At 37.8% G+C, this 16,458-nt stretch overlaps 4 protein-coding genes across 4 annotated transcripts; 3 read left to right on the top strand and 1 right to left on the bottom strand.

Annotated features, from left to right (window-relative positions):
* The first annotated feature begins 62 nt into the window (after positions 1 to 62).
* LOC113726362 (uncharacterized) lies at positions 63 to 1,030 on the top strand. Its single transcript, XM_027250045.2, has one exon. The coding sequence runs from the start codon at positions 109 to 111 to the stop codon at positions 823 to 825; it is 717 nt and encodes a 238-aa protein (XP_027105846.1). The 5' UTR covers positions 63 to 108; the 3' UTR covers positions 826 to 1,030.
* A 664-nt stretch (positions 1,031 to 1,694) lies between these two features.
* On the top strand, positions 1,695 to 2,246 carry LOC113723406 (uncharacterized). The gene has a single exon (XM_072076786.1). The coding sequence runs from the start codon at positions 1,695 to 1,697 to the stop codon at positions 2,244 to 2,246; it is 552 nt and encodes a 183-aa protein (XP_071932887.1).
* Positions 2,247 to 8,201: 5,955 nt separating this feature from the next.
* Positions 8,202 to 8,729, top strand: LOC113728655 (uncharacterized). Its single transcript, XM_027253037.1, has one exon. It carries the CDS (start codon positions 8,202 to 8,204, stop codon positions 8,727 to 8,729), a length of 528 nt encoding a protein of 175 aa, XP_027108838.1.
* Positions 8,730 to 11,199: 2,470 nt separating this feature from the next.
* Positions 11,200 to 16,180, bottom strand: LOC113723998 (plastid division protein PDV2-like). Its single transcript, XM_027246952.2, has 6 exons — positions 15,704 to 16,180; positions 13,207 to 13,860; positions 12,091 to 12,239; positions 11,862 to 11,976; positions 11,610 to 11,726; positions 11,200 to 11,454 (listed from the first exon to the last, which is right to left on the bottom strand). Exons 1-6 carry the CDS (start codon positions 15,953 to 15,955, stop codon positions 11,323 to 11,325), a joined length of 1,419 nt encoding a protein of 472 aa, XP_027102753.2. The 5' UTR covers positions 15,956 to 16,180; the 3' UTR covers positions 11,200 to 11,322.
* Between the last annotated feature and the right edge of the window lie 278 nt (positions 16,181 to 16,458).

Here is a 16,458-nt window from a genome sequence, read left to right as displayed (position 1 = left end):
AAGTGCCAAGAATCACCTTTTTCTATATAAGTTTCAAACACCTAAGTTCTTTTGAGTTTCAACAAGTGCCTCTAGGAAAGAAAAGATAAAAAAAAAAAAAAAGCTACAATGAGATACAACGAAATTCCTCACTTCAGCCACCCTCAACACAAGCTGAAATTCGAGTACACAGAAGTCCCATTCAAGTGCGACGGCTGCAAAGAAGTGGGCATCGGGTCACGCTACAAATGCAGCATCTGCGACTACGATCTTCACATGCACTGCGCTCTTCCCTCCTCCTCCATCACTCATCCCTTCTACACCAAATGCTCCTTCCAGTTCCTCCCTCGACCCCCCGGCAACATCCCCCGCTACTGCAACGCCTGCGAGAAGGACGTGACGGGCTTCGTCTACCACTGCAAGTCCTGCGGATTCGATCTCCACCCCTGCTGCGCCAAGCTCCCCATGGCGCTTGACGACGGTGAAGTTAAGCTATACCTGTACAGGAAGGTTGGTGCCTCGTGCCACCGGTGCGGGAGGAAAGGGAGGAGCTGGAGCTACCGATCCACCTGCAAGAAGTATAATCTGCACGTTGCGTGCGTGAAGGAGATGCTGGTGGAAAGTTGGCATGAAATATATTTTGGGGCAAGAAATGGGACTAGGAAACTGGAGACTAGGATTCCCAGCCTGAGAGGTACATTGCAGAGTTACCACCGCAGAAGCAAAGGTAAGGTGCAGAAATGTTGCGAGATTGCTGGTTTGGCTTTGCAGTTTGTTATCTCGGCCGTTCTTGGGGATCCTACCACTCTGATTGCGGGGGTTGTTGGTTCACTTATATCAAAATAGGATGAAAACTTTAATTGTTACCGTTTGCTTACTCAGTGAGTGAACTGCTGATATTTGTCTGGTTTTACGTCAGATCGCAGGTCACGTTGTTCGACGAAGATCACAGTTATTCTTCTGATTAATATTGCCAAATTAATATCACCAGATTCAAGTTTAATAATAAGAGGAATATCATGCAGCTGTAACTTGATTTGCTGGTTCTTAATTTTGGCACTGATGATCGCTATATGAATCTAATTTTGTCTATAAAAGCAACTCGAATTCACACTCTAGATCTAATCTTTGCTAATACTTGCGCGAAAACTTTCACAAGCAGATGATTAGAAAACAAAAGAATAAAACCCAAAAAAAAAAAAAAACGCTCGAATTCAACGTCGGATCAGAATATATTCGTCAAAAATTTCCAGCTCTAAGTCAATTATAAAACTATTATTGAGCTGATATGTTGATAGTTGACCACAATTTAGTCCTGCTGAAAACGATCCGTCAAGAAACACGACGGACGCGAAAAACTACGTGAAAGTACGTTCAGACGTACAGGAAATACGAAGTAGATAACATCTTCTCCTACCATTTCTTTGTGAGATGATTAAATTCTACCAGGTGTGAATTGTGAAATATATCTCGAGGCTCCAAGCAAAACGCGTGCCTGCCTAAGAATTCCTTCCTTCTCCAGGTTCGCTCTACAATCTTGAACAAATCAGCGCCCATAAATCCACGACAACCAAAACATCTCATTCTCAAACATTCTCGCACGAACAAAAAACGCACGTAAGTATATACGTATTATATGCATTGAATCGTAACACCTACATAGCTTGCTATTGCATCGATCAATATACTATTTTGCCAGAGCACATACTTCAGAGATGGGAAATTGTACCTCATATGGGAGGAGGGGGTCCATGAGGACGGCCAAACTGATTCTGCTAGATGGTAAACTCGAAGAATTCTCCTGTCCTATGAAGGTCTCGAATTTGCCAAAGAGAAATCTTGATTTCTTCATATGCAACGCTGACGAAATGGAATTTGATGGCCTAGTTTCAGCTGTAAACGGGGATGAGGAGCTGCAGCCGGGCCAGCTTTACTTTGAGCTGCCCTTGATATTTCTGACGCACCGGCTTCAAGCCGAGGATATGGCTTCTCTGGCTGTTAAAGCGAGCGTAGCTCTGAGTATGAGAAGCGAACAGCAAATGGACAAGTATTGTTATAGACCTAGAAGGGTTGCTGTTGAGGATCCGCTAGCGTTCTTCCATGAAGAAAATGTGAAGGTGAGGTCAACAACGACTCCCCAGGCTGATTACTGCGATTTGAGGTTGGTAAAGAGGGGAGGACCACCGGCTGTAGACGGAGGAGCAGGCAAATCGAAAGTGAGCAAGTTTGCTGCAACGTTGAGTGTGATACTTGAAGCGGAAGAGTAATAAGGACTCCCAGGACTCTGAAAAAACACTGGAGAGATCAGCTGGTTCCGGCATTTGGTCTCTTGTTAATCTGTTATGCCCATTTTCTCTAGCAGCTGCTAGTTATCTGTTTGTGCTAGTCCTTCTTCTCAAAGTAGTTTTGAAGCTCTGTTCTTTGAAAAAGGTCAGGCTTCACGCGCATCTTCATGAAAGCTAATCTTGTGAATTGCATATGGAATTCAATTTGCATTTGTACTTCAATTGCACTCCTGATTCGGGACCTGGACAACCGTTGCTGCTCTTAATGGTTGTCGTGACATCGGTGTAGACAAAATAAGATTAGAAAAAATCCTAAACAATTTGTGAACCTCTCTCTAATTAAGAATCACTAACAACACTGTACATGGAACACAAAATGCTCCAATTTAGTGTACCTTGAAAACACTTAAAAAGTTTGAATATCATGGAAAAAAAAATATACCTAAAAATTTTCTACTTTTTGTGTACTATTATTTTAATTTCATCATGTTTGGGATACCTAACTTCATTTTATGAATTTTATAGCAATATTTCAAATGTTGAGTATCTTTTCAGCTTCTTTGGTTTAATTTGTCTCTCAAAAGATATTCAGAATAAATGCTGCAAATCAACCAATATAGATAGATGGCAGTATCATAATGATTAATTGTAGTGCTTGTTCTTCCTCTTTTAATGGTTTTAAAAGTGATTATACATGGGGGATGTAATAGGTAAATGCAGAGAAATGCTAATAGGATCATTAGTTGGATTGTTTTAATAGTTAATTATGGATTAGATTGCAAGATCCTAGAAACAATGCAATACTATAGTCTTCTGTTTGATTGTAACCCAATTCATAGAAATAAATGCCAAAAGTGTAATGCCACCCAAAAAAATAATAATAATTTTTTTTTTCTACCCAAACATATAGTTTTTAACATTATACATTAATACCATAAAAATTTTGATGTCCTATACTTAATTTCATTTTTGACTGAAAATTAAAGAGGAAAAAAAAAAACGACTCTTTAGCGACCTATTAGCATGTGGCATTTAACGAAATGCCCAGTATACACTCTAAGACTGTGCAATTGAAATTTATTTTGGGCCTAGTGGGCTCGTGCTATACTTGGACTTGGGACGGAACAGTACATTTCTTCGCTTGGTCTTATTTCGCGTTCAGATTGAGAACTAGTCATGCACGGATTCTTCCTTTTTTTTTTTTTTTTTTTGATCTTTTTCATTAGCAGTGAATTTGTGCAAGGGTGAATAATTCAAGATAAAATATCAATAATATTAGAAATATAATGTGCTCTAAACGTTCAACTATTATAAAATATTTTAAAAAGTTTGACACGTAATGTAATAATATTCATCAAATATCACAAAGCATATTGAGAAAATTGAAAAATATTCTTTGAGATGATTATTAAATGTTTACAATGATTATAAGCCTAGAGCTACATCTTTGTATTCAATTAAATATTTATAGATGAAAAATAATCCATTAATTTCCCACAATATTAATATATTTTTTAATTATTTTTTATCTCGAACAAAAAAGTGTTACGATTTATTTTACAGAAGAATATTCCAAATTTGCCTCTCAAATTTTTGTTCCACTAGATTATGACGAGGACTGTCCACTGAGCTGTTATGCATTAGCGTGGAGGACGTATAGCCTCTCAGCAATATGTAGAAACACACACACACACACACTCTCTATCTAAGGGGAACCCACGGCCCAATTCAAGAGGCATGCTGACTTTCAGACTACACCGAGAATCTTAAGTAGAACACACGCACACCACTAAGAATCGATGTGGGATTGAAACTAGGGGAGGAGAAACACCAAAACTCTTGTCAAAGGCTCACCAACGACTTTTTACCACTCGGCAATAGTGTAGAATTGAAACTTTCATGTTGTATAGCAGTTGTGTTAAAATCGTACAAAGAAAATTAAAAATCTCGCTTGGATCAAAACACAATAAAACTATAAAAATGCTACTGAATCACGAGAATAAGCACAACTCAATTCAGAAAGTGGTTTCTCGATTCAAGCAAAGTTAAAAGTGAAAAACTTTGTCACACATCCAGGGCCAGGAAAACATAGGCTAAATAGGTTCTTCTGGTTTGAGATGGGATCCTCTATCCATTATATCTGTCCAATGCAAAATTACGTAGTTCCACTTATTAATACTATTGATGTGGCACGTAACATTGAATGCATATTTAGGGGATGTTTGGTAATTGGGTTTCAAATTCAATTTTAGCATGAACGGTCTACTTTTTAAATCAACATGACTGCATGTAACTATAATTTTGACAAATTCCAGGATTTCGTCCTCAAATGCTTGCCTAATCTCTTTGTCAAGCAGCCACGGGAAACTTTCACATCATACGCGGTACACATCTTTAACCGTCATTTTGTTCTCTTCCTTTTTCTGTGAATAGAAATTTTCGCATCCTATTGCTACAACTCCCTAGTTCACATGATTTTCTTGACCCTTTGTTGGTCTTGGCAACTGGCCCGGCCCGTATTCCATTTCTAGTTTCTGATTTCTCTTGGAGTCTCAAGATCCAGACCCACCTCCCCGTCCCCATGTTCCATGAACCACGGCCAGTTGTGAAACCGATATGCAACTTTTCTTTCTTTCTATATCAAGGATTTCTGCTCGTCGAACATAGCAATAATAATTTTTGACTCGGTCATTTCCCGGTCAATTAGGAACTTTAAAGTGGCCAAAAAGGGGACAGAGAAAGGGATGTTGCTTGTACGGATGAAGCTAATCATACCGTAAAAAAATCAATCCCGGTGCAGGTTCTCTGAATCTATATCCGTCCGGCCAGATTGGTGTAGTTGAGCTCCTGATTCACGAGACTTGCTCTGGAAAACATTCGATCCATGACGAAAGTGGATGCCCTTGTTGCAGACCCTAGTGTATTGATTCGAATTAAGGCAACTAGGCAAGACGATTGAACAAAAATAATTAACTTGATCTAATCCGGGTATGTACTTTTCTTTCCAATTTATGATATTACTGCTCATAATTAATCCGAGAATATATCGTATCCGCTCTCCCAAAATCAATTTAGCGGTCAAATTATCTTAATTCCCAAGTTATGGCTTCAACGAAATACCTGTCGAAATCACCGGTATATCTGACTATATTGAATCTGGACAAAAAGTAGTAGTAGCAGTACTATCAAAAGTAGAGTGATTGCTTCTGTCGGAGAAAAAATAGGGACCCCGCCCCTCCGGGCCCGTTGCCTATTAATTTCCCCCATCCCCGCCTCCCACTCCCCCCACCCCATCCTGCCCCGCCTCGTCTTGCCCCGTTTCTCCTGCGGGGGCACCCGCGAAATTAATATAATTTTATTATAATTAAATTTTAATAAATAATCAAATATTAAAAAATCAACACATCACCAAATTATTATTCATTGTAATTTTACAATTGAAACTCATAAAAACAATTAACCAGAAGTTATTTGAATACAATCTAATATGATGAAATAAATATAACTAAAATAGTCAAGTTTTCACTTTTAGTACAAATGCAATCACTAATTCATTATTGTGTTTGTGCTTTTTTTTGAGAAAAAAAGTGTTATTCTATTAAGTGTAATTAGAAATTTAGTATAAATGTATTAGTAAATTTAGTATAACTAATTAATAAATTCTATTAGTAGACATATATAATTATTCATATAATTGATAATATCAATTATATTACATAAACTAATATACATTATATAATACATCTAACTAATAATATCATTATCATAAGTTTATAACTAATTAACTTACATATTATATATAATTATATATTTATTTATTTTTTTGCGGGTGACGGGGCGGGGGTCCCGTTTCTAAGCGGGGGGAAAAAATTCCCCCCCACCCCGAGAGCCCTCCGCGGACACCCGCCCTCATTGCCATCCCTAAGAAAAAAGAACGATGCATGAAATGAAATGTGAAACGATCGATCGCCGCAGGTAACCATAATGGCCCAAGCTTTTGTTTCTCGAAACTGTAGGCTGTAACTATGAATATTTCGTGCATGAGCAATGAGACTCCCTTGAATCTGGAACTTGGGAGGCTGCTAGGAAGGAAAGATTATGGATCCGCGTCAGTCCTACGTCCCACAAAAAGGGCAAATGAACTGCTAGTATTTATCTTCGAGAAATTGAATATTATATGCTACATTCAGATAGAGAGTGACATGGGAACCCCAATTTTGACATGACCAGTATTATTGAGGAGAAGTCTTGCCAAGATCTTGAGCGTGTCTGGGCAGTAGATTATTATATATTTTTTAATAAAATATTGTATCATTTTTTTGATTGGATATATATGATATAAAAATATACTAATAAATTTGATGAATAATCTACTATCCGATCACCTTTTTATCTTCTCAATTATCTTTTTATCTCACATACATCACATCACAAAAAGTGGTACAGTAATTATTTCAAATAAACTCCTATCCAAACAAAAAGTTCAATTACATTATGTCAAACCTTATAAAGAGAAGTCCAGTGCACCAGTTCGACAAATGGCATATCAGAAAGATTTGGATTGCAATTTTCTCTCTAAAAATTTTTTATATATTTTTTGAATATATTTTGAATTATTTTTTTACCTTGCATACATCAAATTACTATAATATACTTTTTCTGCAAAACCTCCAAAAAAAAAATTGCAATTCAGATGGGCTACACTTGCCAAATACTACTAGTAAATATACATAAATTCGCTAGAGAATACTAGTTGCAGAACCATATCATGCCGTCATGGTGGCGACAGAGATGATTTCAGTAAATTCGAAATGATTTTTATTTTATATATATATATATATATATATAAATCTCAAATTTCGAGATCTCTTGCTACTTACTTGTATCACAAACCATTGCTGGTGGATGCTCTTTAACTTTACTACTCTAGTCATAGCTCAACTTGCCAGCTATTATCCATCCAAACATGGAATTTTTGGTTTATGGTGGTGAAATAGTGCAGTAACAAAATCGGTCCACCAATTGACTTTTTTTTTTTTTATCAGCAAAAATATATTTATATAACTTACTCTATCTTAATCTAGGAGGAAGGGAGAGCTTAAAGAGGCTGTGGTAGAAGATAGTGAGTATATAAACCTAACTAGATTAAGGAAGTATTATGACACAATTTTTAAATTTTTTTTTTCACTGCAGATGATGTTTGAACCCTCACCTACAATCCAACTTGTCTGGTGGCCACGGAGCCATTGGCCCAGTGGTTCGGTCCACCAATTGACTGACGAGATTTTAATAAGCAGACACGGAAAAAGTGATAGTAGGATCGAGCATCGACGGCCCCTCCCTCCACCAGCGTCAAACCTCGCGCAAATGCCACTACATACAAACTGGAGGACTGGATCGATTAACCAACTCGTCAATCAAACAAACCCCAAACCTTTGAAAACAAAAAATGCTGGGGATGTACTACTACTACTAGTCTTCTGTAGTTGTTGTTGCGTAATGATACTAGCAAACCGTGTTTTAGGCTCTTCACAAATTTTTTGAATTTTTTTAGGCCAAATTATATATATATATATATTTTGGAGGCAAGATAGCACATAATAGTCGAATGCCAGAAGCATTTTTTTTTTTAGGTGTCTAAATATGACTGGCATCATCCTTCGCCTAGCATCTGTTTTAATTGCATGTTCATTTTTTCCCCCACAAAGTGCCACACTAATTTTTTTAAAAAATAAATTATTCCAAAAATGCACTTTTTAAAGTTAGTTTTATTCAACTTTGGGGGACTTCTCTATAAATTTGCGACCAGAACCTCCGAAAATTGCATCGCCCCATCATTTTTCGATCGCTCCCTCCCTCCCTATCTCTCTCTCTCTCTCTAAAATTCCATTCTGGAAGGAATTTGACGCATCCCTCAAAACCATATACTATATGATCATGGGACTGTGTGTTTCTTCTCCCATCACAAGACAAGGCGGAATACCGGTGAATTTGCCCACAGCAGCTCAGGTAATTCACTGGAATGGGAGGCTGCAAGAACTTTGGCAGCCCACAATAGCAGCGGAAATCCTATCCCACAACCCCAATTTCTTCCTTTCGAGCTCGGAAACCATGAATGTCAATGCAGTCCCTGGCCCAGTGGCTAAAGATGAGCAATTGCAACCGGGCCAACTTTACTTCCTCCTGCCAATTCCAATGCTTCGACTACCTCTCTCTCTACGAGATCTCTGTGTACTAGCCGTCAAGGCCAGCAAAGCGCTCAGCGATCCGGACATGGGGCGCGCTACATTGCAAACATCGGTAATTTTACAGGATGAAAACAGCGCAGCAATCGGATTTTTCGCCGCGACTATGGAACAGGGTTCTGTCAGAAGTTGCCAACAGAGCTATGATGGTGCAGTTGGAATGGTTTCTCGAGTCACATTCTATAGAAATTGTAAGGAACAGAGGAGTTGCTTTTCATGAATTAAAAAGGCTGTTAACTGCATCAGCAAAAGAGATTCTTTCTTTCTTGACCTTTTTTACCATGTCTATTGTACTACTTGCGAATTGCTAATTAACTGAAAAGTTCTCAACCAATTACTAGTAAGTAGTTTTTCATGGAAAGTCCTGACCGTAAGAGAAGTAGTAGCAGACTGCATCTGTCTGTTTAACCAGAAGGAAAAAGCGGCGCATCACATGGCGGCGTATTATCGTTCTTGATCTAAAATGCTCAGAGAACTCTCCCCCAATCCGACGACATGCCTATTCTTTTTCCCATTCATTCCCTTTCAGTTTCAGGATCAGTCGTGGGCAGGATAGCCCATTCATTTGCTTATTGGGATTGGACTTGGTTCCGTGCTAGGAACAGAGCAAGCTAGGAAGAATCTAAACTACAGTGAGTTGACTCGGACGAGTGGTGATCATGGTTCAAAGTCGTGGTTGCCATAGTGATTCGAATCATTCCACATCGATATTGGTATATCGGTTGAGTTCTCAACGAGACACAAATTTTTAAAATATTTAATATTTTAAAAATTATAATAAACAAAAATAATAAAAAATTAACAAAAATAATAAAAATTCAAATTAACTCGAGATTACTAGAAATAACTCGATCGTTTCTATCCGTTTTGAAGACGTCTTGGCCAAATTCTTGACGATCCATTATCTCAAAATCATTTCATTCCGATATTGGAACGGAAAGCCCCATTACGGTGACAACTCGATCGAATTCCTGACAATCTATTATTTCGGAATCATCTCATCTCGATATTGGAACGAAAAGCTCCTTCGTCTCGATCTCGGCTGAGTCTTTGAACCATGGACCGGTGATTATTTGTTGTCAAGTGCTGATTACGCAATGATCAGTTTAATTAAAAATCCACAAAGGATTTCCTCTAACTCTAAGCATACTAAACCCCATTAAATTATTAATAACTTTGATTAAGCTGCTTGTTTCCTGGTGGTTGGCGTTTGCTCTTTTTACGATGCCTGAGCTGCATACGTCGTTCATTCTTTAATACTAGGGATAATTTCACTAACCTTCACTGAGGTTTTTTACAATTTCACTCGGCTTCCTTCAAATTTAAAAAATTACACTAACCTCCCTTGGTATGATAATATGACTATAATGCCCTTCACTTAATAGATAATTCGCAATATGATGTAAAGGTTAAATAAATCCAAGAAAAAGAAAAAAGAAAAAGAAACCCTATCTTTTCTATGCTCCATCAACAGCCATTTTTTCTTTCTTCCTTTCTCTCACTCTTTTAAATAACGATTCTTTTTTCCTTTCTCTTATTGTTTCTTTGCCTTTCCTTTCCTCTTACTTTTTCTCTATATCCACATCTCTGTATATCTTAATTATGACTCACCATAGCATAACTATCTCTGTTTACTTGATGAATATGGCACTATTTTACTTGCAGGAGCAGATTTCATTGTCAACTAAAAAAAAATGAATATATTTGTAGTGATGATAAAGAAATAAATAATGCAATTGATAATTAAGAAGCATGGAAAATAAGGGATTAATGGAAAAATTCTTGGGTTGATTATTATCCTGAAAACTTGTATAGGATGTTAATAAATGCATTTGATTTTCTTTACTTGATTAATATTGTTGGTTCTAGTTTTGTTATGTATGGCTTTACTCTGTTTTACAATGTTAATAAATATTTCTGTGGAAGTCAGAGTATTATTCTACTGGTGGTGATAGGTTAGATTATTATTTGTTTTGTGACAGTGCTAGGTATTGAATTGAAGTTTAGAGTGTGAGTTTAGCTGTTGGTTATCAAGAGAGAATTATTTTTCAAAAACATTTTAGCTGGGATGATATTACAAGACAGATGTTGAGATTTTTGGAGCTGCTAAAATTCTTGAACTATTCAAACTATTTGTTTAGTAGGTTTGTCGCATGTTTGGAAATAATTAGATTTGACATTGGAGTTTAAAGTGTTTGCTTGGTGGTGGTGTTGTTGCAAATTTGGAAGAAAGTGTTGAGAAAACTAGTTTTCTTTTGTTTTTTTTATAGAACAAGGGTAATTTAGGGTATTTGAGGAAAAATCTAGGTTGATGGACCTATTTTGTTACCTTAATAGTAAAAGCAAAGGAACTAGGTATGATTTCTAAAAATTGAGGGGAGCTCTCTGTCTGTAATTGTCAGATACTTCAGGGGAGGTTTGTGAAATTATCCCTTAATACTACTAGTAGGTGATTGCAACGCTCGTTTCCTGATGAAATGAAAGATAGAATTAGGTCCCCTGAACATTTTTACTTACGGGTGAGAAACACGATATGATGAATCGCACTCTGTAACCTAAGAAACTTACCTCACAATTAGTAAGATGGATTATTTATCATATCCTTGTGCCGGGCAGCATATTTTAATTGACTGGACCGAACATTTTAATAAAACAAGCCTTACAATCTTGAAGTGTGTCCAAGTACCATATGAAACAGCTTCAAATTGTACAATCTATTTATGGTTTATTGAAACATGACAATTCAATCTGACAAGAGAAACAGAGAATTTCGGATAGAAATACTGGGAGCGCACCCCCAATGATTTTGATGTTCAGGGCTTCATTTCGGTCTTGATGGCAGCGACCAATTGTTCATAGGCCTCACCCCATGCATTTTTCATCTCTGTGGACCACATTTCTGGAACTGCTTCTTTGATCGTCTCCAACAGTGCAAATTTGGTCACCTGTGGTTGCAAACATCCAAGCATTTAGTTAGATAAATATCCATTTCATCTTGAACAGGGACAGTAGAACAGTCGGGCTACCCTGTAACCTAAAGATATGTACCGCAGAGCATTCATTCCAATTACTGATGATGATGACGATGATCAAATTATACCTCAAAATGTTCATCCACGACTCCGTATTTGAAATGCGTGGCACCCAGTTTCTTGAGACTTGATTCCCGCACCACAACTTTCCCAGCTTTCCGGAGTTGAACCGCAGCTTCACACGTCTGCAACAGAGATCACATCAGAGCTAAAAGGCAAAGTAAAATAGGTCCCAGTATCTGGTTGCAACTTGTGAGACATCTTCATAGTTTGTTTTTCTTGCCAGAGTACGAACGTGAAAAAATTAAACAATTACTGACCATGACGAAGACAGTCTTGGCATGGGTCTTGAGCTTGGGGTTCTGTTCCAATGGAGCGTTCGGTTCTTTAAGAAATGAGAACAATTTCTTAGCGGACGGTGCAATCTCAAATATCCTGATCATCAGAAGGAAAAGAAATACGACACCAACCGCTTATTTTTAATTCTGAACGGAGCAAAAGGCCATTCAAGAACACAGGACAAATGCAAAACAGAGGACACCGACTTACCTGAGAAAGAATTTGAGACCCCATTCTCCCGAGTTCTTCTTCATGGAGTTCCATGACTTCACCACCAGGGCTTCCTGCTCTTCAGTAAACACTCTTCCTGCCAAAGACCCACAACTTTCCCCTCCTTCTTGAAGACTCATTTTGTTTCTGGTTTAGGAAATGGTTCAGAGAATAACGTCAGTCTAGTATTGGATAGTACTAAAATACTACTATATGTTATGCTGCTGTAGGATGGATTTGTGCGTATATATAGTTGTCGTTTGAATCTCACGGAGACCTTTGGTGGGGGCGAATGGCCATCTTCAGAGGCGGCTCAATACTACTAAACAACTCGGACAGCACATTGTTTTTTGGTGGCGACTGAACATTGTTTTGAATTTGATGGTGGTCTGGTCTCCCACTCCTCCTACACCTGGACTTCTGCTGCGGTGAGAGCTGACGCAAATGCACATTGACGGCGGAATGGTCAAGTAATCTACTAAAAAACAAGGGAAACTTTTGCAGTTTTTAAGTCGAGCGCCCGGTAACGCAGCCAGACACCAGAAAACTTCTTATTTTCTTGCATTTCGTTCGTCTTATTCATTCTTAATATATTCCCCAACACACCATTGGTGATGCACTTATAAAGAAATCAAGAAAGCCAGAGACAAAAGATTTATATTACAGAAAAAAAAAAGGGAAGAAATGTTACTTGCCTCCTACTATTATTTGAATCACATAGTTTTCATTTATTAGACTATATGATAAAACAAATAATTGGAGTACAAATAACAAAAAGATGGAGTGCAAATAACATTTTTCAAAAAAAAAAAAAAATATATATATATATATATATATATATATTAGAGACTATGATGAGTCCATAATACTCTCACCAAGAAAATTTTTGGTTGCTTTTTTTGAAGACGCTGCAATCTGCAGCTCCAAAAATGAAAAGCTAACTAGCACTGTTAACCCTCAAATATAGATAATTCTACCCTAAACTTCCTTGCAACCAGCTAGAAAGGCTTTATTCGACTATCACCCCGAAAAAAACAAAAAAGATTCACTGAAAGATATAAGGGAAACAACGTCAGAAGATCAGAGATATACATCACCACCCAAAACATCATCTCATCCACACCCGTAATTGACATCTGGGGTGGCTACCCCAGATTCAAATGGAATTTCAACTCGTTCTTTTACAAGGCAGCGTGTTTCACCATTTTCAAGGACCGGTACTTTACCAGGCGGACATTCAACAGTTATTCCACCATCACCAGATTGATGTTGCTGAAAGAGGTGAAGCAACTTGAACTGCTTATCACCTTTCCTCAACCGAGGCTCATAGCCTGCCAAACTGAGAACAGAGAATACCCCAACGATAGTTAACGCTGACTTTGCTACTGCACCGATGAAACCTTTTACCCTGGACAATGGTCTTCCAGGCTCAGGCTGGAGTTGGTCTGTGTCTGATTCAAGGAAACCTTTTGCAGGTGCATTCTTAGTTTCACCACTTACAACCCCATTTTGGGTTTTCTTACGTGTACTAGGAAATTGTGATAAATAGTCATTATCAGACATCGCAGAATGCAAAGGCCGGCTTGGATATGGTGGGAGGAGAAGGTCGTTGTTATCTTCCACGGCTTCACCAGCAAAAGCAATTGCCTCACGAATGACTTCCAATTCTTCCCCTCTGTAGTCCTTCAACTTCTCAAGCAATTTTCTTTGACTGTATCTAATTTCCGCTAAGGCTGCTTCTTTCTCGTACAATTGCTGCTGTTGTAAAGCCTGGCCATAGAAGTTTTGCATATAGAAAGTGAGTTTCTAGACCTTTACAAGAGAAACGGATGAATTGGGCAAAGCCTCAATTTACTTTCTTCTAGATCTTTATGGTGATATATGGAGAAAGCTTTATCCAGTCATCTGACTACGACAAATAAGACAATAAAATCTACACTACAAATAGATAACACAATTGAAATATCAAGAAATGGAGAAAAGAAACTGGAACTCCAAAGCAACTGTTTGACAATTGTTCACAAATCAAATAATAACAGTACCCAAGTACAGACATGCCTCGTAGACATAAAAGGTGCCACTAAGTAATCATTCCATACCCAAGGTTCTGGAGCTGTGGTGTTACTGAACAAAAATCGAGATATCATCAGAAGTAATAGGAGATAAAGCCACTACTCCCATTTATCGAATATAACACTTCTCTCAGTCTCACTAAGCTACCAGAGATTTGTTAGATAAACAATGAAGGAGACTAACCAAATCTGATTTATCATTTGAAGATGAAATCAGTGGTCTCATAAATCATGACAATTACAATCCAGTTTAAATGCCGCAGAAAGGTCTGCAGAAGAAGCAGGTGCAGCGAGAAATTCTCTTTTATTATTACCCATAGACGAACAATCACCATCTTTGGACAATTCAAGTCATCAAATACGATAGACCCCGAATGTATGGTAATGAATCCTTAAGATATTAAGGCAACTCACATGGAACCCTTTCCAGATTGCATTCCAGCCCCATACATTAACAAATGTCTCAAGTGTAATGTATTTCAACTTTGTGCTATTATACAAACCCAACTATTGAATCTACAGATGACGGGTGGTATACCAATATTTGATTCCAAAGAGCACCAAAATCTTTATGAGAGAACATAAAATTAGGAGTTCTCAATTTTCCTTCTATTAAAATCTAAAATTCTCACATTTGATACAAATGTCTTGGATAAATACTGAACTCTAAGGAATTAATTTACCAATCAAGTTGAAACCAAGCACTATCACTCAATTACCTCCACCAGAATAGTAGTTATGTACCTAGAAAGAACCACTTCCACACCAAAAAGGACGTCCTGATTCTTTATCAGATCAATGAAACTCTAGGAAAGAGCTTATAACTAAGAGCAAAGGATGGATGCTAGAGATCATTTTCAACTAAATCAGGCAAAACACGAGACATCCAAACTTGTTTCAACAATTTTCATTTTCCAGTAACCGCGATAAAATAACAAGATGGGGGAAAAACACAAAACTACTCATTTAGCTTATGTTTGCTTGAACTAAGTCATAGCCCCAAAATAGGAATTTTGCTCAGTGCACGGAATTAGGGACTGTGCATGATAAAAGAGTGCAGGAAAAGCGGGACTGAGACAATCGAGAGATAATATGTACCCTAAACTCCAGGCAATTCCAACCATATTCGGCAGGTTTCTCCAAACAATTTGACTTTCAATAGCCTATTTCTCGCAAAGATATCATCTTTAGCACAAAACCAGGCCCAAGACTCTGCTTCAGACCGGAACAAAAGACCTCTCCAACAGCCACAAAGAAAGAGATGAACCAACATAAGCACTCAGTCATTCAAGACCATTATTGACTAACTTAAACCCTAGACTGATAACACTGTAAACTTAAATGATTTTACTCAAGAATCTAACGGAAAACCTTGGGACATTCAAGTAAATTTTGAAATTTGAGATCTGATTCCACATATATTATCTATAAATAGAGGGCACACAAGAAAATCCCTAAAATTTCAAGAAAATACAACATTGTAGAGACTGTGTGCGCGAAACTTTAAAAGAAAATGAGGGGGAAGAGAGGAGAGGAGAGACCTGCAAAGAAGAAAGCTGGGCCTCAAGTGATTCAAGGGCTTCCCTAATATTCAGAAGACTCTCTGCTGCTTCTTCATCGTCATCTTCTTCTGCTTCCTGTTCTTGAGCATCAAGGCCTACTTTAGAGTCTTTACTTAGGCTTTCTCCATCTTCCTTCTTGCCACTGGTCGCTGCTTTATGGACACAATTAGTGATTTTACCCCTCAGTTCAGCAACTCTGACCAAAACCAGCCCAATTCTATCTTCGTCCATAACCCCTTTAGCCTGTGAATCAGTTGTTTTTCTCTCCTCAAAAGCTGCAGGTTTACTTTCCTACGTCTTTCTCAAAGTACTTCCCAATCGTAGGGGTAGAGGGGGGTTGAGTTCGAAAATTGAAATGAAAGAGAGGAAAAAATATGGAGAGAGAGGGAAAGATTCAGGAGAGCCAAGAAGCGCCAAAGGTGGCAATTTTGGGGTATGAAAAGTAAAACAAACACAAGTGATTGTGGTGCTTTAGGAGTCTCCTCCAGCAGATTATTTCAGTAGCATTTATTTTGCCACAAAACTTCTATCTTTTTTTTTTTGGGTTTTTTCTTCCAAGCAATATATGCCAAAGTGGAACCTCACCCTGGAAATTCATACAATTATACGACAAAATTTGATCTGTGTATGCTGTTTTTCTGGTTTTCCTTAAATGTGAGCAACAAATTAGTAGCTGCCAGCAATTATAAGAGTTCTGAACCAGGAAATTTATTTTTGTATGGTCCAGTTTGAGT

The sequence above is a fragment of the Coffea arabica genome, chromosome 2c (assembly GCF_036785885.1).
Source record: "Coffea arabica cultivar ET-39 chromosome 2c, Coffea Arabica ET-39 HiFi, whole genome shotgun sequence".
NCBI classification, from domain to species: Eukaryota; Viridiplantae; Streptophyta; class Magnoliopsida; order Gentianales; family Rubiaceae; genus Coffea; species Coffea arabica.
This window is presented reverse-complemented; position numbering and strand designations above follow the sequence as displayed.

Bases quoted from the DNA above. Each gene is read 5' to 3' on its own strand.
- LOC113726362 (XM_027250045.2), top strand. From the start codon at position 109: ATGAGATACAACGAAATTCCTCACTTCAGCCACCCTCAACACAAGCTG.
- LOC113723406 (XM_072076786.1), top strand. From the start codon at position 1,695: ATGGGAAATTGTACCTCATATGGGAGGAGGGGGTCCATGAGGACGGCC.
- LOC113728655 (XM_027253037.1), top strand. From the start codon at position 8,202: ATGGGACTGTGTGTTTCTTCTCCCATCACAAGACAAGGCGGAATACCG.
- LOC113723998 (XM_027246952.2), bottom strand. From the start codon at position 15,955: ATGGACGAAGATAGAATTGGGCTGGTTTTGGTCAGAGTTGCTGAACTG. The intron at 12,240-13,206 runs TGAGATGATGTT...ATTTCCTAAACC, and splicing joins ATGTCAATTACGGGTGTGGA to AGAAACAAAATGAGTCTTCA. The intron at 11,977-12,090 runs GTAAGTCGGTGT...TCTGATGATCAG, and splicing joins GGTCTCAAATTCTTTCTCAG to GATATTTGAGATTGCACCGT.